Source organism: Jatropha curcas, chromosome 5 (genome assembly GCF_041381405.1).
Source record: "Jatropha curcas cultivar XTBG-Jc1 chromosome 5, XTBG_Jcur_1.0, whole genome shotgun sequence".
NCBI lineage: Eukaryota > Viridiplantae > Streptophyta > Magnoliopsida > Malpighiales > Euphorbiaceae > Jatropha > Jatropha curcas.
Window position 1 is genome coordinate 17,207,791 of NC_143155.1, and position 21,402 is coordinate 17,229,192.

Sequence of the window (21,402 nt, forward strand, 5' to 3'; positions counted from 1 at the left end):
GACTCTTTATTTGTTTTCCTATTTTGATTTTGTTCTCATACACTGATCGTTTTGTCTTGAATTTTTATTTTTCTTTTGTTAATGTTTTCATTTATTTGACTATTATATCTTTTAGTAGCTTTTTCTCTTAATGTTTGTTTTGGTCTTTTAGCTATAACATTCCAAGACCCAGTTCTATTGTATTTTTCAATACAATTTTGGTAATGCTTACTCTACTCTCTTATTTCTTTTCCTCTGTTAATGCAATAAGTTTGGGGAAGTAAGTTTATTTTATACACATTGGGGACAATGTGGTTGATTAAATCAGGGGAAGGAAAAATTTTAGCTAAAATTTTATTTTTGCTTAACATGGTTGGAATGATTATAAGCAGGCTTGAAGGTTGTCACAATTTAGTAATTTGTGATGAATTTAGTTGATTTTCTTATCTAGTATATTTAAGCTCTAAATTTGAAATTTTTGACTTAACATGATTCATTAGTTTAACTATCCGTTTCAAAGATTATAAACACTAATTTTTGTGAAAATTTATGATATATAGGCAAGCTTTAATCTAAAGTTATTTAATCTTGGCATTCCTAGAACAAATTAGAATTCCCTTTGAGGCAAAATTTTAAATGCTTACATTTAGAAAGAGATGATTTAGGCATTCTTTGTTGAACTTCATATTTAGCCAAAGCCACCTAAGTTAGAAATATGACTTTTGCAACCAATTTGAAGCCTATATCCAATTTTTATTCATCAAACCCTATTAAGCCTAGCCATTAAACCAGTTTAAAATTCCTACCCTAAGTACAACAATGTATAATTGAAAGATTCGATTTTTATTAAAACATAGCAACAAGAAGGGAGAAAATTTCATTGATACTAGCAAGTGTACCAATTAGAAAAATCAAAAGATAAACAACCCATAGAAAAAGCAATCAATCAAAGAATTCAAGTTTGGGGAATTTAAAAGCAAGGAAGAAATTATCAAAATATTAGAGAAAGACCTTGCCAAAATATCTCTAGTCACGAGCTAGTGAAGAATTTCAAGAAACTCCCTTAAACAAATAGTTTTGGTAGAATGAAAATCTAGATATTATACATTCTTTTGTACTCTTTGTCTATCTTTTATCCACTTTCTTTGATTAGCTAAATTTATACCTCGAAAACCCCATTACAACCCAAAATAGAGACATTTTGATCTTTTAAAATCGTATGCATTTCAATTGTGGAGAAGGGATGACTAATTTTACATATGGGAATGCTAAATTTATACTATTAAACATCTTATTTAAAAAGGTTAAATAATTTTTGTAGATTATTCATATCCTATTTGTCATAAGTCAAATATTTATTAGTGTTGAAAATCTTTTTAACTTATATTTAAATCAAGGAATATGCATTATCAAAAAAAAATTTTGAATTTTCGCTTAAATATAATTAGCATGGAAAACAATTGATTTATTCACATATTAATGATTGTGATATCTTTTGAGTTTATGAATAATTATCTCCAACCATAGTAAACTAGTTTTGTTAGTCTATTTTGTTCTCTTATTTTTTGTTTTGTTGCTTGAGGACAAGCAATGGTTTAAGTTTGGGGAATTTTGATATGTGTCATTTTTATAGTATTTTTAGTATAGTTTTTATTTAGAATTTTAGTAAATTTTATCACTTTAATTTATTTTTACTTCATTTTAAGTATAATTTTTGTTCAAAGCTTTCTTGAATCATAATCCACTTGATCTGAAAGAAATTTGCAGGGTTTTGGCACAAAAAAGAGCATTACAAAGCAAAATACTCAGGCTCGAGCACGCCCAGCCCATGCACTTTAGCACGCCCGTGCTAAAACTAAGGAAAATCAAGTGGAGAGTCAGGGGCTAGCATGGCTAGCCCGTGCCCAAAAGAACCTCAGGGCGTGTTTGCCTAGGACGCCAGTGATGAAATCTATCTTGGAAGGACAAAGCCTAGCACGCCTTAGCCGTGCTAGGGCGCACGCCCGTGCCACAAAGACTCCTCTGAGCGTGTTGCATAGCACGGCCCGTGCTAAATCATTCATAGTTCCAGACTCTAGCACGCCCAAGTCGTGCTAGATGGCACGCCCGTGCTACGAAGGCAGAGCTGACTTGAACTAAAAATGCAAGCCAATATTTTTCTCACATGGGCCCGCCTCAGATATATTCCTAAATGTGCAAAACAAGATCTAAACCTATTTAGGAAGAGAGAAGAGTCCTAACTAAGAAGAAATCCAAGGCCTAATCAGTTATGATCTCCAAAGAAGATTTCGTACTTAATAAGGATTCTATTTCCTAAACAGAGTCAGATTTTCCTCCAGGAGGTCTATATAAAGAGGGGAGCTATTCATTATAGAAAGAACTCGAATTCTAGTATTTTTCTACATAGTTCTCTCTCTCTCTCAAAGATTTCAAGTGTCAAAGATTTGTGCCAAGATTCAAGGAAGCCATCCATATAAGCTGTTGTCTAGTTTTTATTTCTAAACTCTTAATCTTGTCTTTCTTTTCATTATTCATTATTGATTATGAAGTTTTATTCAATTATTATTGAGTTTTATTTAATTACTATGTCGAGCTAAACTCTCATACTATGGATTTGATGTAGCTTAATTCGATTCCAATTTATAATATTAGATTTGCTTTTCCTTGTTCTTGTTATAATTTATTATTGAACTTAAAGCTTCCAGGCAGAATTTGTCCCCTGGATTGAATTATTTCATTAATCACTATCGAAAGAAGGGTTTTTGATACGAAAAAGGTAATAAATTACATGAGAATAATAACTTGATGCGGAAGCTATATGGTTTGACTCATGGGGGGTTTTCATAGGTTAATAGCCTTAGGTTATGAATTCACAAAACAAACCATAAAAATTAATGATTTAATTCATGTTTGATTGTGCCATTGGAAGATAGGCAATTGGACCGGATTAGAATAGCTAACAATACATCGGGAGAGCTTGAATTTAGGGTTGTTTCCCCTACTTGAACAATTAAAATTGATTAACAAACTAATAGAATTAATTGGATAGAATTAAGTGAAATCAATATCCCTAGTAGTTTTAAATCCTTGATTTCTTTTCATCTAAATTTTGTTGCTTGATTTCTTCCTGTTTTACTTTTGAATTTACTTTCCTTATAACAAATCTCTCTTATTGTCATTATAAATAATAATAGGTTAACATAATTTTGGTACTTGATATACAATCTCCGTGGATACGATACTTTTCTTACTCTATATTACTTGTTGTGATTTCGTACACTTGCGAAAATCATTGTCACTAGGCCTGGTAGAGACAACATCCTTGTAGTTGTTGATAGGTTTAGCAAAATGACTCATTTCATTCCTTGTCATAAAACTGACTATGCCATTAATGTTGTTGATCATTCTTTCGAGAGGTGGTACGGTTACATGGGGTGCCACGGACTATTGTGTTTGATAGGGATGCAAAGTTCCTTTCACATTTTTGGAGGGTTTTATTGGGCAAGCTTGGTACTAAGTTGCTTTATTCTACCACGTGTCATCCACAAACCAATGGACAAACTGAGGTTGTGAATAGAACTTTAGGCACCTTACTTCGTGCTATTGTGGGTAAAAATTTAAAAACATGGGAAGATTTTTTGCCATTCATTGAGTTTGCATATAATCATAGCATACATTCTACTTCAGGTTTTACTCCATTTGAACATGTATATGGATTTAACCCACTAACTGTTTTGGATCTTGTTCCTTTACCTTTACATGAGCTTTCTAGTTTAGATGGTGCTCGAAAAGCCGAATTGGTGAAGACCTTACATGAGAAGACTAGAGCAAATATAGAAAAGAGGAACAAACAGTATGCTGATAGAGCGAATAAAGGAAGGAAGAAGCTAGTGTTTGTGCTTGGAGATTGGGTTTGGGTACACTTTCGAAAAAAGAGGTTTCCTAACCAACGGAAGACTAAGCTTGATGCACATGGAGATGGTCCATTTCAAGTCTTGGAACGCATCAATGATAATGCCTACAAGATAGACTTGCCAAGTGAGTATGGTGTTTCTGCCACTTTTAATGTTAGTGATTTGTCTTCTTTTGACATGGATGCAGATTTGAGAACAAATTTTTTCGAGGAAAGGGGGAATGATACGGATCCGCCATCACTCATCCATGGAGCTCAAGGGAGAAAGGAGAACAACATGGAAAATCCTTTAGTGCTTCCTAGTGGGCCAATTACACGGAACCGTGCCAAGCGATATGGGGCAGCCATGTCCTTATATGTTCAAGACCAAGTTTTACAAGAGCTTCTTGATGTGGCGTTTAACAAGTGTAGTGTGGAACTCGAAGGCACACCTAGGCTTCTTACATTGTTGGAGGCTTGTGTTGAAGGTGTAGCACGCCCGTGCTGAGTAGCACACCCAGGCCGTGCTAGAGTCTCACTCTTGGATGTGTTTGGAGTAGCACGCCTGACTTGGACATGTCTTATGCCTTAATGCTTTATTTGGCTTAGCCCATTTGTTACCTTTGTATGGGCCTTTTGTTAATGGGTCTTTTCCTTAGGTTAGCCCAATTATGTTAAAAAACCTTTGTTTTCCTTGTAAACACAACTTTGGAGATCATATTGAATTTATAGAAATTTGTTTATGCTTTGCATGTTCTTTGCTTAGAGTGATTGTGAGAAATTGATTTCCTCTAATTTCATCAAAAATTATGGTAGACTTATCAATTCGATGTGGCGTTTATCTTATTCTTCTACTCGATTATTAGTGTTTCCATTTCCTTATAAACGTGAGGTGTCATAGAGAGGGATTTAACTTAATCTTCGATCCTGATTCATTTCAATCAAGGGTTCTAGAAATTTCATTTCCTTTGGATCCGCATCAAAACAGAAGTCCGCAATCACATCTTGAAGTCCTATTTACATTGCTTCTAAAACTTGGTCTAAATGGCTTAGTTGGGCTGAATTCTGGTACAACACCAATTTTCAAGGGGCTATACAGAAAATATGATTTGAGGTTATTTATGGCAGACCTCCTCCAACATCTAACATCTCCTTCCCAGAGAAACACGTGTAGAAGCTTTATCTCAACATTTACAAGATAGAGATGAGGTTTTAAGGTAGCTCCATCACAATTTACTTAGACCACCGTGGTTACTAGTCAAGTGTGCAAATAAACATAGGCGGGATGTTCAGTATTTAGTGGGAGACAGTTTTTTTTAAGCCCCAGCCTCATCGCCAACAATCAATGGCTAAGCATATTAATGCTAAATTAGCTGCTCGTTATTTTAGGCATTTTGAAATAATTGGAAAAATTAGAGTTGTCGCTTACAAGTTGAAGCTACCTTCATCCTCAACAATCCACCCCGTTTTTCACGTTTCACAACTGAAACGGGTGGTGGGAGAGCATGCATTCATTGATCAGCTGCCTGACACATTAAGGAGTATTCAAGGAGAGTTTATGCTAGAACCACTCAAAAGTATGTCAGCAACGAGTATGGTATAAAGACCTGCAACAGACCCCTCAAGTTTTCATTCAGTGGCAGGGGTAATCTGAAAATAATGCCACTTGGGTGAATGAAGATATACTAGCGTAATTTCCTCATTTCTACCTTGAGACAAGGCAGTTTTCAGGAGGGCGGTAATGATAGAAATAATCAGGCTCAAGGCCTGTTTTTAGTCTATATTATTTGTTATTTTCTTTTGTCCCTTCTTCAAGTAAATGAGTTATGGGGTTGATTCGTTAACCATTGTCCTTCGTTTCTTTGATTATTTGTTATTTTCTTTTGTCCAAGGGTAGAGGCAATTTGCATAAGAAACAATGCTTCAATTACAATACACTGAAGCAAGAAATTGATCCATGTGTGAAACTTAAAAACTCTTAACTATCTAGCCAGCCTGTAACTCGTAACTTATGTCCTGATCAAGGTTTAGAACCTACATTATGTTAAAATCAGTATCCTACATCAAATCATTGGAAGAATCTATGGATCCGATCGAGAATCGTAAGATCCTGCAAATTATAAATTAAAAATTAAAAATACTAAAATATTATTATGATGATCCTTTTAGGTAGTTAATTCTAAGAATGTGACAGTAAAACTAGTAATTTATCATTTTTATTAGTCTATGAACAATATAAATCTATTATAGAGAGATTGAAACCACAACCAACAGAAAATTCAACCATTCGTCCCTCCTTAATCTTGGAGTTCAATGATTTGATATCCTTGACTTTAAATCATAGCTTCGCCCCCTAACATCCGAATCGATTAGCCAAATTTGGATCATAGCATTGTCTGGACCTGATTAACTATGGCCCTAGAAATAGCATCATGAATAAGAAATTTTTAATGTTAATATGAAACCAGCAAGGAATGTACAAAATATCAAGGCAGTAAAGTTGTATATTAACAGGAAGACTCGCCAAGAAAGTATATCTGACGAACTAATCTCCAGATACATAAATATTAACCTAACATATCTACTCCCATATGCCTACTCGGTAATCACATTACCCATCCACCCACTCCGAAGACAAAAATATAAAAATAATGATAAAAAAAAGAGGGGAGTGGGGGGGGAAGGACAGGCAAAACTACATGGAGAGGTGAGGCCTCTATGCAGTTTCAAAACTAAGGTATGGCTGTGTGCTTACTAAGATTACTAGCAAAATTACCAACACAACTACTTTAAACATAAAAATTGGGCGACGAGTGGAAGAAGCCTTCGAGATTACAGATGGAACCTTTTTGAGCACTGAAACTCGGTTCCTCAGCCTTATATTCGGTCCAATGTTAGACGTCGATTCTTCAGAGAATTGATTGCTTTCACTGGCCTCATAAACCAAAAAGTTCTCGTGTTCATGTTCATACGTTGTACTAGCACTTCCAACAGAAGTATCATTTTCTGTCACTTCTGAGTCCTGCACATTACAATTCAATGATATTCAATATCCAAATTTACATAAAACTGGACCATTTACTCAGCATCACTAACAAACTACTCACCTCAGACACATTTGGATCTGATGTGTGTTCTTCTGGCATAGAGCTCCAATTTTCACCAAATTTAACTGGCTGGACTTGGAGTTTACACTGTAGACGTATCCTTCTCGATGCAACACCCTGAGCGGGAAAGTTCGGGGTATTCGGTAGACTTTGTGGATTTCGAGGCCTAATCCTGATTCCAGCTCCAACATTCTCACCACTATTAATTTGATTCATATGGTTGCTTGTTTCCTTTAAACTGCTGCATTGGCCTACAGCAAAACTTGAAGCCAAACTTTGGTTCCCATAGGATTCATTATGTACTGAACCAAAATCTTTATGCTGATGATAGACATTATAGTCAGAAGTTAGAATTCTGTTATCATGTGGAGTTGTTTCACCTTGAAAAACAAGCTTTCTGTCAATATCTTCCTCAGGCCACACAGAACCTTGCAGCTCTTTCTCCTGCTGTGGCAGCAGAATATGTAAAAGTTAAATATAAGCCAATAAATTTTATGCAAAGATTCAGAAGCAAAGCAACACCATGAAACATAAAAGAATTAATTTGGTTAAATCCACTTACCAAAACTTGGCTCGCTTCTAATCCACCATAAGATTCAGAATCCTTGCATGAGTACTCAATTGGCTGCCGAAGGATGTCATTCAGGAAACTAGTCACATAGTCAACTTCTAATTCATTCGTGCCATGTTGAAATTGTACACCACTGTCATTGACGACAGAATAAGATAGAGAACCAACTTCTGCTTGTACTTGTGCGTGCAGTGGAGAAAATAGTTTGTCATCTAGAGGCTCAGGTGGTTGGGCAAAAGAATTCAAGAATTCTTCCAGCTGTGTATCCTCCTGAAGAAACCATATATACATAAGATTATTAGCTGGTTGTAAACTGAAAACCTCTCTTTAGCTGAAATCACATATACATAAGTTCTAAAACACTTATAAATTAAAACCTATCTCACCTCAGGAGTCATTACATCTAACTTTTCATCTCCTGCTTGATTAACGTTAGACCATTCATTAGATGGTACAATGTTGGGTGGTGGTGTATGTACCGGAGATGCTTGCGGCACTGTTAGCTCTGATTCTGTAACTTCCGGAGAGGATTGAACTGCAGTTGGAGATGAAAGAGTAGCCTCAGGTTCTTCTAAATTCAAATCCACAGTATCATCTTGTTTCTTAAATAAACGACAAATGACAAATGGACTCTGCAAGAAGATGAATCAACTCTAAGAATGTCTTCTCAAATAGATAGAAATGAGGTAATTAGACCTTAACTGACAAGCAATTATCTTTTTAGCAAAAAATGAAGCCAACCCATCAATCAATTAACCAATTTTGTTGTAAATGGAGAATATAAAAAATATTATAAATTAAATCAAAACCAACAAGCATAGTGAGATAGGACCTGCCTGTCCAGGTTTAGTGCCATCAAGCTCATCCTCAGTAGCACGATATTCATGGATGACCCAATGGGTTCTCTTGCCACGTGGAGCGCGTCCAGTGTAAAAGACGAGAGTTTTCTTCATTCCAATCAAGTTATTTCCAGACTTGATTTTGCGATCCTTTCCAGTCGCCTTCCAATACCCTTTGCTTGTAGCCCTATTCAATCTGTGCCCATTCGGATACTTGCGGTCCAACGGACAGAAAAAGAACCATTCTTGATCATTCGTCTGTATATTGGATAAATCTGAACTCCCAAATTCCAGGAAACAGAAAAAACCAAATACAAATTCGTAAATTCAATTAAAATATAAGCCAAAACAAAATAGAAAGTAAAGTGAAAAGAAAACAGAGAAAAAAAAAGTACCAGGCAAATCCCATGGCTCCCATTTGCAGACATCGAGTTCACGAATGACTCTAACTTCTCGATCGTTGCCATTAATTTTCAACCTCAAATAGTAATTCACTAATTCCTCGTCCGTTGGCCTGAATCTGAACCCCAACGGCAACGAATTCAAAGACATCACTGCCATATTCACTCTACACCAGTATACAGAGAGAGAAAAATCCTTTCAAAAAGAGAAACAGGAGAAGATAAAGAGAAAGAGAGAATCTTGAGGAATTCCGATTTTAAGGTAAGACTGGCCCCTATAGCTTTTAACGATGAGAAAGAAGAAGCAACTGAGAAAGTGACTTGGCTCAGTTTTTGAGCTCCGTTTTTCTACACATAAACTACGCGGTTTCATGACTAAAAAAGAAAAGGAAGAATTACTATTTAATTCCTAAATTTGACCAGCATTACTAATTAATCCCTTTTGTTTGATAAAAGAATTAATTAGTCTATAAAATTTAACCATGTTAATTATTTATTTTTTTGTCCAAAAATATTATTTATTTATTAAATAATGATGAATTTAGTAAATTTAAGAATTTACATATACCTAATATATAAATAATAGAAACTAAATATTATACATATTATAAATTATTTAATGGTTAAAATGATATTTTTTATGGAATCAGAGTTAAAATGTTATGGATCAATTAATATTAAGACGAGTTTATAATTTAAGTTAAATTTTAGTGATTAAATAAATAATTTTTCCAAAAGGACATCATCCATTTCGTATATACCGCGTATCGAATTTGTCACCCTCGTTTTTCTTTTTATATCGATAATGCCCTGTCCGTCTGGTTAAAATCCGTCTTATGCCCACGATATGGTAGAGTAAGATGGAGAACCATAGGGGTATATGAGACAAAGACATTGAACGTGACATGCATGCCATCGAATAGAATACTGACACGTCAACACATTCCGTCGGCTTCAGAGAGTGGGGGCCTACACGTCTGACGTGGTGCAATTATCTGTGTACTACAAGAAGTAGCGAAGAAGAAATAAACAGGAAATTCCGAGGAATCTTACGCATTTACGCGCGCGTATTTGGGCTCTTAATTTCCCACTGTTTTTCCTTTTTTTAAAAAAAAAAAAAAGAAATTGCTGAGAAAATAACCAAAAAAAAAAAAAAAACCTGGAGAATGTTCTTATTTGTTTTTCTTTCTTTCAACAATAATAACAGTGTCAATTTCGTTGCAATCATAGCAATTTTTTGAATATGCGAATCTCCTTGGATTTCTTCCTTTTCTGGAACTGTAAAAACCATTTTATAAACAAATCCTTAAAATAATCCATGATGATGATGATGGAGGCCGGTTCACTGTTTTCGGTTCAATAAATTAGCCATTCCAATTGGGTGAGATGAAATGAAATTGGTTGATTCCGATGCAGATTCAAAGTGAAAAGAATTAGAATTAAATATATTATCTCCCTGTCGATCTAATTTAAAAATGAAATTCCCAAACTGATTTTGCTTCGAATATTTTTTATGCCGACTTCGATCTAATTCTAGTCCAAATTGAATTATCTCATAATTGAAGTTGCCTCTGAAATAATTAAAATGTGAGCAAATAGTTGGATCAGTTCAAATCAAATCGAATCAAGAAAAATTAAAAATTGAAATTTTTAGACACCATATTGAATCGAACTAGAATTAACATTTGAATTGAATTAACTCAGTATTAAATAGTTAGTTCAGACGATTTTGATCATTTTTTATCAAATCGATTCGGTTTTAAATCCAACCAATTAATTTTTTTTAAATCAATTCAAATCAAATAGTAAATTCAGTTTAAACCGATTAACTCGAAAAACGAAACTTCTTAAATAAATTGATCGAATCAAACTGAAATAGATCGATTTAATTTTCAATTCGGTCAGTGATTTTATGCACCTGGGCGAACCGCTGAGGGCAATATTCATTGAATTGGTAAAACAATTTCAAGGACATTATCGTCCAATAATGTTAATTTTGGCACAAGAAATGTACTTTTTAATCTACTTTTCTGGGTCCCTTTAAAATTATTTATTCCAAATCAGCCAAAGAACAAAGACTAGTGTCATGTTAAAGAGGCCACCAACACAAATGGCTTATCAGACACGTCTCCTAGTTTTAGCAGTGAGAAATATATATATATATAAATTTTCTTAAAAATAAGACATACCTTTTCTTTTTCTTTTTAAATCTTCTTTAACACTTTTTTTTTTTTTCAAAAGGACATTTGGTTAGGGACTTTTAACATTTTATTTTGACTTATTAAAATATTAACTCTTAATTAATTAAATTTTTGGCAATGTTTTCTAGCTAGTGAGAAAGGATGACTCCTTTCTTGACTTGATAAATGAATTGTCTTTTTCCTTGCAGGAGTCAGGACATTATAGCGGTGCAAAATCGTAATTCAAGAGTTCCTATGGGATAAATGAAGCATTTTGAATTAAAAAATGAGAATGAAACTTATAAATTATTTAGGGGAAATGGAGAAAGAAAAGACAATAACCATATATTTCTTCAAAAAACAAATGGTCATGATATATAAATATGATTTGTCAAACACATAAAATTAATTTGTTACAGTTGAGCTTTAAAATATTTATGTTATAAATTTGTGAATTTATTACATTCTATTTAACTAAACGTGTCATGTCGGTTGGTTTTAACACCAAAATTTGAGCGAATCATATTGGATTTTCATATTATATATCTCGTGTTTGTGCAATTTGTTTATGACCCGCGTATGACATGCTTAATAAAATGTGTTATTTGTGTAATTCGTTTAAGTTCCATTTGGTGTTAGGGTTGGAATATTTGACATAATTAGTAAATTGTGTTCACTTTAGCCCTAATTGCATCATCTTAAGTTAACTAGATACAAATATAACCTACCAATCCATTTTTGACATTCCTAAATAGAGATGAAAGAGGTACGAGTATTTTAAGATATCCACCTTGCTCTGATCCATTTAATGAGGATATGAGTAATAAATGAATTTAGGACAAATACAGCTAGTGAAATCATTACCTGTAACGGATATGAGTAGAGTATATATTAAACATGTTTGATAGTGGGTACTCACGGATACCGAATCCATTATTAGTAAAAAATTTATTTTAAATAGTTCAAATTTTGGATAATTTAAAATTGTGAATACCTTATCCATTTAAGGATACTTTAAATGGATTTTAGATATGTGTAGCTAGTAAAATTTTAAATACGTTCGAATATGGATATTTAAATGGATATTTAAACAAATTTGAGATAGATACAGATAAAAAAATTTTAAATATGAGAATAGATAGGGTTTATTTTTTCTTTAGTTTGAAACACACCGTTTGACTTAACCTCCCCTAATTAAGTGAATTTAACGAAGGTCGGTGGGTCCCATATGTATTAGTATTATATTGTCTAAGTTTGACCAAAACCAAATTGGGATTCAATTTTGATAAAAAAAAAAAAATGAAAATAGGGTGTCTGAGAGGTTAAATTAATTTAAGGGTGAAATTGTGACAACACGCAAAGTTTAAGGCATAAATGATGGTTTACCCCTATAATCTATCTATATTATATATAAAAATAAGAATGAGCGGGAATAATGAGATCTATAATAACTTTATTAAATTTTAGAAATCCTAAAATATCCTTTTGGATAATTGATAATTTGAGTTTATTGAATGACATGAGTTTTTAATAATTGATAAATTATTATATTAAATTATTAATACATTGACTTTTTTTAATAATTTTTTATTAATTGATTTAAAAATTTTGCATTCAATTAAATCTCGATTACATTTGATTATTTCTCAATTTAACAGTGAATTAATTACTAAATCAATCAATAATCATATTTATTTTTAATGGTATTTAGGAATATTTGTTTAAACTTTAATTTCTATAATACATGTAATTATTTATTTTATTATAATATCATAGTCCATCTCTAATTTTTTTTCTTTTAACATTATATAAATTAAAATATTATATAAAACAATGTAAATATTTCAAATATATAAGCAAAAATTATGAAAAAAATAATTTAAAAATTTTTAATACCAAAATAAATTTATTTTCTCGAAGATATAATGTGGTTGGATATTTAATATAACACATGGTATTTTCTTTTAAAAGAAAAGCAGCATGAACATATTATTTTTTAATAAATATATACGATAATGAGACATTTGAAAATTTTTATATTTTATTTTATAAATTTATTTTATAAATATTTATTTTATTGCAATACTAGAGTATGTCTCTAATTTTTTCTTTTAACATTACGTAAACTAAATTATTATATTAAATAATGTAAATATTTCAAATATATAAGGAAAAATCATGAAAAAATAATTTAAGAATTTTTAATATCAAAATAAATTTATTTTCTCAAAGATGTAATATGGTTGGATATTTAATATAACACATGATATTATATTTTCTTCTAAAAGAAAAGCACTATGAACATATTATTTTTTAATAAATATATATGATACTGAGACATTTGAAAATTTTTATATTTTATTTTATAAATTGATTTTTTTAATATTTGATTCTATATTTTATTATAATTTAAAATATTTTATTTAGGAGAGAGATAAAAAAAATAAAAAAGTATATTTTTTATAACAAATTTTCAAATAGAATATGGATAATTAAGCCTTTCAAAATTTTAAAATTTTTACTTTTATAATTTATTTTTAAATAAAATGAACTTATGTGTGTATAGGATGACGAACAATTGAAAATTTTAATTTTCAACGTATATGTAATTATTTTATTGTCATATCTATGTATCTATATGTATTGAAACATATTTATTAGGTGATATTGTAGTTATAATGAATTTTAGATAAATAACGATATAAATTAAACTGAAATGTGTGTGTATATACACACTGCTGTTTTATTAATTAATCGTTATATTTTATTTTAACATTATAAAAATCTAAATAATATAAGATAAAAATTATAATCAATATTTAATGTTAAAAAATAAAAAAGAATATAAATAATAAGTAAAAAATGACATAAAAAATTAAACGAGTACGAATAATGAGTACAGTCAACGTGCAACGCACGTCATAAAAAAGACTAGTTTATAGAAAAGTACGAATGGGGAGAGAAACATTGAGATTGCCAAAAATGTCCATGCTAAGTTGATTGACAAAAATATCATTAAGGATTTTAATTTTATTTGTTGAAAAATTAATGGTAATTAAATTTGGTTGGTTATATTAATTTCTTATTCAAATTTAAATTCTATTGGATAAATTAAGAAATTATATCATATATAAGGTATTATATTAAATATGTTAAGGATATAATATCATTGAAGCTTTTAATTTTATTTGGTCGAAAAAATAAAGGTAATTTAAATTTTATTGGTCATACTAATTTCCTATTTAACTCTAAATTCTATTGGATAAAATAATAAATTATATTATATACTAAATAATATATATTACATGCGGTAATAATATAATTTATTTAAGGATTTTAATTTTATTGGTTAGAAAATAAAAGTAATTTAATTTTGATAGGTTATATTAATTAGCTTATTTAAATCTAGAAACTTAGATGTCCCACCTAAAATTAGAGATTTCCTTTAGAGAGCTTTAAGGGATGTGTTACCTACTAGGGTGAAGTTGCGTAGTCGTGGTATGGAGGTGGGGGGATGGGGAGTGTATTTTTTGTAATTTGGAGGAAGATTTGGATCATTGTTTGCTTCATTGTGGGTGGGTGGCTAGTGTTAGGAGTTTAGGTTGCTTTGGTTTACCATTGCCAAATTTTTCTTTCTCACATTTTTTCATGCAGGTGCTGGCCAACCAAGGACGTGAAGATGCAGAATTATGTGCCTTTTATGCCTGGAAAATATGGTCCTCTCGGAATGAGATGCTTTGGTCCAACGTGAACTTGACGCCTAAGCAGGTCCATCTCTCGGTCTCTCGCTATGTCCTGGATTAGTGGGCTTCTCTTAGCTCCCGTCAGGCCTCAGGTCGACTTCCTCCAAATCCTTTGCTTGGTGCTCTAGTTCGATTCCTTCTGTTCCATACCATGACAGGGGCCGGAAGGCGTTTGTTGATGGATGAACGAACATGAGCCAAACACAAAGACAAATACAAAAGAAAACCCTAACAAAGAAACTGCCGTTCTAAACCAAAGACAACCACAACCCTAAAACTCAAACAAACACAATCTTTTCTATTTATACCAACCCATATACCATACCCATTTCCACTTAACCCATCCAATAAACCCAACTAAACCCAAACCCATTAACCCATACAACAAACCCATTTTACAACTGTAATTCAGTTACATGAGGAAGTGTATAATACAGTAGTCCCTAGAATTAGAATATACAACACACTTGTAAATATAAATAGACTATAATGTACAGCTTCAAAATTCAATTGAAGAAAGATACAAGTTCTTCATTTTTCCTTCTACGTTTCTGTTCATGGTATCAGAGCCAGATCTGGTATCTGAAATACTAAAGCTTCATTCAAGCTTTTCTCCTGAAATCAATGGCAGACAATACTAATCAAAACAATGAAAACACAAATGTTGAATCAGAAACTTATAAAGTTTCTGCATATGAAAATTCAGCTTCAAATCTCATAAATATCTCCTTGAATGGCCGAAATTTCTTGTCATGGAGCAGATCTATGACCATAGCCTTGAAAGCCAGAGACAAGTATGAATTTGTCACTGGCAATGAACAAGAACCTGCAGTTGGATCTCCATTGAGAAAGAGATGGCAGAGAATCGACAATTTGGTAACATCCTGGATTTTAAACTCTATTTCAAAAGATTTGGTTGAAGCATTTCTGTACTATCAAACTTCCAAGGATCTTTGGAATGAACTGTCCACTAGGTATGGTGAATCCAATGGACCTATGATTTACCAAATAAAAAAAGATATTTCAGTAACTGTACAAGGCAACCAAACAGTAGCTAATTACTACACAAAACTTAAGAAACTCTGGGATGAATTGGCTTGTTTGAGGCCCATTCCCAAGTGCATCTGTGGAATTGTAGAAGGATGTACCTGTGGTGTTATGAGAGCAGTTTCAGATCTAGATGGAGAAGAAAAACTCATGCAATTCCTCTTAGGACTAAATGATACATATGACAATGTTAAGAATCAGATTCTTCTTATGGATCCATTTCCAAGTATGAGTAAGGCTTATTCAATGGTGCTGAGTGTTGAAAAACAGAGGGAGGTAAATACTGTGATCTATGATACAAGTGAGAATAGCAGTGCAATGTATGTGCAAAAATCAAACTACAACAATAAAAATACAAGCCACAATTCTAGATCTAAGTTTGAGAAGCATTGTGATCACTGCAAAGGGACTGGTCACACTAGAGAAACATGTTTCAAACTAACTGGTTATCCAGATTGGTTTACTGAACTCAAAAAGAAGAAGAAAATTCAAGCACATTATAGCCAAGCAAGTGATGCACAGCTGAATGCTAACTCAGGAGGCAATGAAAATGATGTGTCCAGAATGGTGAGAATGGAGATCCAGCGTGCATTCAAAAATAAAGTGCAGTATGATGATAAGGCAGGAGACACACCTATAGCCAATGCAATCAGTTTTGCAGGTATTGTCTCTCTTTTTCATTATAATGTGCATGATAAATGTGAATTGGTTCCATGGATTGTTGACACTGGTGCAACTGATCATATGACATACATGCATCATCTATTTCATACATTAACCAAATTACCCAAACCTAGAACAGTAACCTTACATGATAACTCCACCAGAACTATAACACACATTGGCAAGATCAAAATACATGACAAATTGGTGTTAAAGGATGTGTTATATATACCAACATTCAAATGCAATTTATTATCTGCATCTGCCCTTGCAAAAGACAATGCACTATCAGTGAAAACCCTACCTGACCACTGTTTATTACAGGATTTGCAGACTGATGAAGTAGTAGCTATTGGCAAGTTAAGTGGAGGCTTGTATTTTCTTGATAAGAAGTGTTTTGTGCCTGTTACTAGTACTAAAGCTCTACTTTCTTGTACTACACATGATGATCATTTGAGACTATTATGGCATCTTAGATTGGGTCATATCTCTATGGCTAGACAAAATCATGTAATGAATTTTAACACAAGCAGTGGTACTCTTACTTGTAATGTTTGTCCTTTTGCAAAACAACAAAGATTACCATTTTATCCAAGTTGTAATAATGCTAAAGGCATATTTGATTTAGTACATATAGACCTATGGGGACCTTATCCAATTACTTCTTTAACTGGTGCCAGATATATGCTCACTATTGTGGATGACTATAGCAGATACACATGGGCCTACATGCTACCAAACAAACAACAAGTCCACTCAATCCTTGACCACTTTACCAACCTAATAGACACCCAATTTCATACCAAAATCAAGACAATAAGGACTGATAATGGCACTGAATTTGTGAATAATGTAGTGAAGACATTATTTCTCTCTAAAGGAATTACACATCAACTATCTTGCCCTTATTCCCCACAGCAAAATGGGAGAGTGGAAAGAAAACACAAAGAGATTTTGAATATTGGGAGAGCCCTACTTTTTCAGGCTAAATTTCCTAAAATTTTTTGGTCTGAAGTTCTCCTATCTGCAGTTTACCTAACCAATAGAGTGCCTTCTACACTCTTAGAATGGTTAAGCCCTTTTGAAAAACTACACCAAACAAAACCAGACCTGACACACTTGAAAGTTATAGGCTGCCTGTGTTTTGCAACCAATACCAAACCACACAAAGACAAATTTGATCCTAGAGCCAAACCATGTGTATTGCTGGGTTATGGGGCTCAACAAAAGGGTTACAAGCTTTATGATATGCACACTAAGCAGCTTTTTTACTCAAGGGATGTTATATTCAAGGAAACAGTTTACCCCTTTCATCACAACACCCCTCTTGAGTCTTGTACATTCAATATCCCAATGTGTTTAGAAGACAATGACCCACCAATCCCTAACCATGCAATCCCACCTACAGATATGCCTAACCAACACCAAATTGACCAACAGACTGCACCTACATATGACCTGGACAACCAACAAATCATCCAAACAGACCATAATCAGACATTACACATAGACCAACCAGTTACATCACTTAGAAGGAGTATAAGAAATACCAGACCACCTGCATGGATGATAGATTATGTCACAAACTGTGCAAATTCCAGCCCTAAACCTTTTCCATTCAATTCACCCTATTCTCATGCATATGTATCCTTTGCATCTAATGTCAACAAAATTCATGAGCCAATGTCATATCATCATGCTATTTCTAATGAACATTGGGTGCAAGCAATGCAAAATGAACTGCAGGCTTTGGAAGACAATGGTACATGGATCTTAACTGAGTTGCCTAAAGGGAAACGGGCCATTGGATGCAAATGGGTATACCGGGTCAAATATAAACAGGATGGGACTGTAGACAGATACAAAGCTCGCCTGGTTGCTAAGGGGTTTAATCAAAAACTAGGCATTGATTACAATGATAGTTTTTCTCCTGTTGCTAAAATGGTGACTGTGAGAATTTTATTTGCTCTAGTTGCTAAATACCAATGGAATCTTCACCAACTCGATATTAACAATGCCTACCTACATGGTTTTCTTGATGAAGACATCTACATGCAACCCCCAGCTGGCTATTTTAAGGCTTCTAAAGGTCAAGTATACAAACTGACTAAATCCCTCTACGGTCTTAAACAAGCCGGCAGAATGTGGAACCAAGAATTGACTTCTACATTACTACAGTATGGGTTTCAACAATCCATGAATGATCACTGTCTATTTACCAAAGGAGAGGGTAAAGAATTTCTAGCACTTATTGTCTACGTGGATGACATTTTGGTTGCTGGACCTAACATTCAACTCATATGCAACATCAAAGACTTTCTTCATTCCAAATTTACTATCAAAGACCTAGGTCATGCAAGATTTTTCTTGGGAATTGACATCCTTTGGTCCAGTGATGGCATATATTTATCACAACGGAAATTCATTCAAGATTTGCTGTTAGATTCACACATGCAGCACGCCAAACATGCTTCCACACCATTACTACAAGGTCAAAAAATTCATGCAGACATGGGACCATTACTCACAGAACCGGACAGTTATCGTAGACTAGTGGGGAGATTACTTTACCTGAGTTTTACCCGACCTGACATTACTTACTCAGTTCAACAATTATCTCAGTACATGCAACATCCTTGTCAGGGTCACATGGTCGCCGCCTCACATGTTTTACGATACTTAGCTTCCACCAAAGATTTAAAGTTATTTTTTCCTACCTCATCCGAGCTTGATCTCCAAGCGTACTGTGATGCTGATTGGGGGGCGTGTGTTGAGACTCGCCGGTCCCTTACTGGTTACTGTGTTTTTCTGGGTACCTCGCTCATCTCATGGAAAACAAAAAAATAAACTATTGTTAGTCATTCCTCCGCCGAAGCAGAATACAGATCTATGGCTAATACGGTGTGCGAAATCCTTTGGATTGACAAAATACTCACAGATCTACAAGTCAAAGTACAAAAGCCCATACCTTTATTCTGTGACAACCAAGCGACGCTGCATATCGCAGCCAACCCTGTTTTTCACGAGCGCACCAAGCACATCGATATCGACTGCCATCTCATCCGCCATCACATTCATTCTGGTCTCATTGAAACTAAACATCTACCTTCCGCGTCTCAACTTGCTGATATTTTCACCAAAATGTTACCCATTTCTCATTTTCGTCTCATGACTGTCAAGTTGGGCTTGGTTTCCTTACCCCAGCTCCAACTTGAGGGGGGCGTGAACGAACATGAGCCAAACACAAAGACAAATACAAAAGAAAACCCTAATAAAGAAACTGTCGTTCTAAACCAAAGACAACCACAACCCTAAAACTCAAACAAACACAATCTTTTCTATTTATACCAACCCATATACCATACCCATTTCCACTTAACCCATCCAATAAACCCAACTAAACCAAACCCATTAACCCATACAACAAACCCATTTTACAGCTGTAATTCAGTTACATGAGGAAGTGTATAATACAGTAGTCCCTAGAATTAGAATATACAACACACTTGTAAATATAAATAGACTATAATGTACAGCTTCAAAATTCAATTGAAGAAAGATACAAGTTCTTCATTTTTCCTTCTACGTTTCTATTCAGCAGTTTCCAATGGCAGGGATTTTGCTGGTTTCACTATAGTAGTTGAAACTGATGAAGATTTTTTCCACTCAGCTATCTTAGGCTTTCAAGAGGGCTCTGTTGTTCCTTCTATGGTGGAAGCTTTGGCGTTGCACAGGTGTTTGGTTTTTGTTCGTGATAACCTGTCCTTACATGATTCTACTTTTTCAGACTGTCAGCATTTAGTTTTTACTATCAATTTTTCTTCTTTTTGTGACAACTCTGAGTTTGGCTTGTTAGTTATGGATTGTAAGCCTATACTGTCCAGTAGGAATGATATTAAAGTTAGATGGATTCGAAGGCAAGCTAATATGGTGCTCACCATCTTGCTAGAGCATCCATTGGTTATGCTCGCTTCAAAGTTTTTGGGACTCTGTTCCTCCTTGTTTGACATACATTTATTCCTCCAGCTAATGAAGTTTGGTATTTTCCAGTTCAAAAAAAAAAAAAAAGATTGATTTTTTTGTTTAGTTTTATTAAGTCAAAACATTTGCCCGAAAAACACATTATTTTATTTTTATCTTAAAAATTCATATGTATTGATTTTTTTTAGTTTACACAAAAGAACGTGGACTACTTTCATTGGAAATATTTTCAATTCACAATAATTGAACATTGGATTTCTTGTTTAAGAAATTTGTTTTCTTTTCACTTAGATTAATCTGTAATAGTAAAATTCAGATTTATTTTTATTTACTGTGGATTCAATTTAATTCAAATTAGACCAACTAAATAACTTTCCATATAATGAAAGCAATAACACTTGGTTAAAATAGGACAGTCCTAAACAACTTGAGTTCCCACAGCCTCATTCATAACAAAGTGTAAACATAATGAAAGCTTGGAATTTATTATTAAAAAAATACAAAAAAAAAAACAAAAAAAGCATAGAGACAGTACTTGGTACCAAAAATAATTTTTTACTTTTTTGTTAAAATATCGCATAAAGGTAAAGCAATTAATCCAAACAAAATAAAAAAATAGTGATGAATGCAAACTCATACATGCCAAGAAGAGAACAAATTATGGTTTAGAAATTGATGCTTTCACCATTTTCTTAATTATCCTAATTGCTTTTTTGGGGTTTGCTTTGCTTGTACTAATTTAATCAGCTAGTGGAGTTCTAAAAGGCCACCTTTTAGGCTTTTAGGTTCCATCTTTTTCACTTTTTGGCCTTTGCTAATCTATTTTTGTAGCATATTCATAGACAGAAATAGAAAAAAGGATTCTTTAAAAAAAAAACAAAAAACGTAGATTTATATTTGTATTTCAAGTAGTCACTAGTCATTGAAGATTATTGATTTGAATCCCTTTTCTTTTTTGTTTTTATATTGAAATTCTTATGAGAAAGTTTTGGATCTTCA

The 21,402-nt window shown here is 33.2% G+C and overlaps 1 protein-coding gene across 2 annotated transcripts; it reads right to left on the minus strand.

Annotated features, from left to right (window-relative positions):
* Positions 1-6,304: 6,304 nt before the first annotated feature.
* LOC105634562 (NAC domain-containing protein 91) lies at positions 6,305-9,109 on the minus strand. 2 transcript variants are annotated; one of them, XM_012217429.4, is made up of 6 exons: positions 8,784-9,109; positions 8,386-8,663; positions 7,936-8,181; positions 7,541-7,819; positions 6,979-7,422; positions 6,305-6,893 (listed from the first exon to the last, which is right to left on the minus strand). In XM_012217429.4, the coding sequence occupies exons 1-6, from the start codon at positions 8,947-8,949 to the stop codon at positions 6,588-6,590; spliced, it is 1,719 nt and encodes a 572-aa protein (XP_012072819.1). In that variant the 5' UTR covers positions 8,950-9,109; the 3' UTR covers positions 6,305-6,587. The 2 variants fall into 2 exon arrangements, with proteins under 2 accessions (XP_012072819.1, XP_012072818.1); XM_012217428.4 differs by having other exon boundaries at positions 6,979-7,425.
* Between the last annotated feature and the right edge of the window lie 12,293 nt (positions 9,110-21,402).

Excerpts from the sequence above, each read along its gene's own strand:
- LOC105634562 (XM_012217428.4), bottom strand. The coding sequence starts at position 8,949 with ATGGCAGTGATGTCTTTGAATTCGTTGCCGTTGGGGTTCAGATTCAGG. Across the intron at positions 8,182-8,385 it reads ATGGCACTAAACCTGGACAG|AGTCCATTTGTCATTTGTCG; the intron begins GCAGGTCCTATC and ends ATCTTCTTGCAG. Across the intron at positions 7,426-7,540 it reads TAGAAGCGAGCCAAGTTTTG|CAGGAGAAAGAGCTGCAAGG; the intron begins GTAAGTGGATTT and ends CTGCTGCCACAG.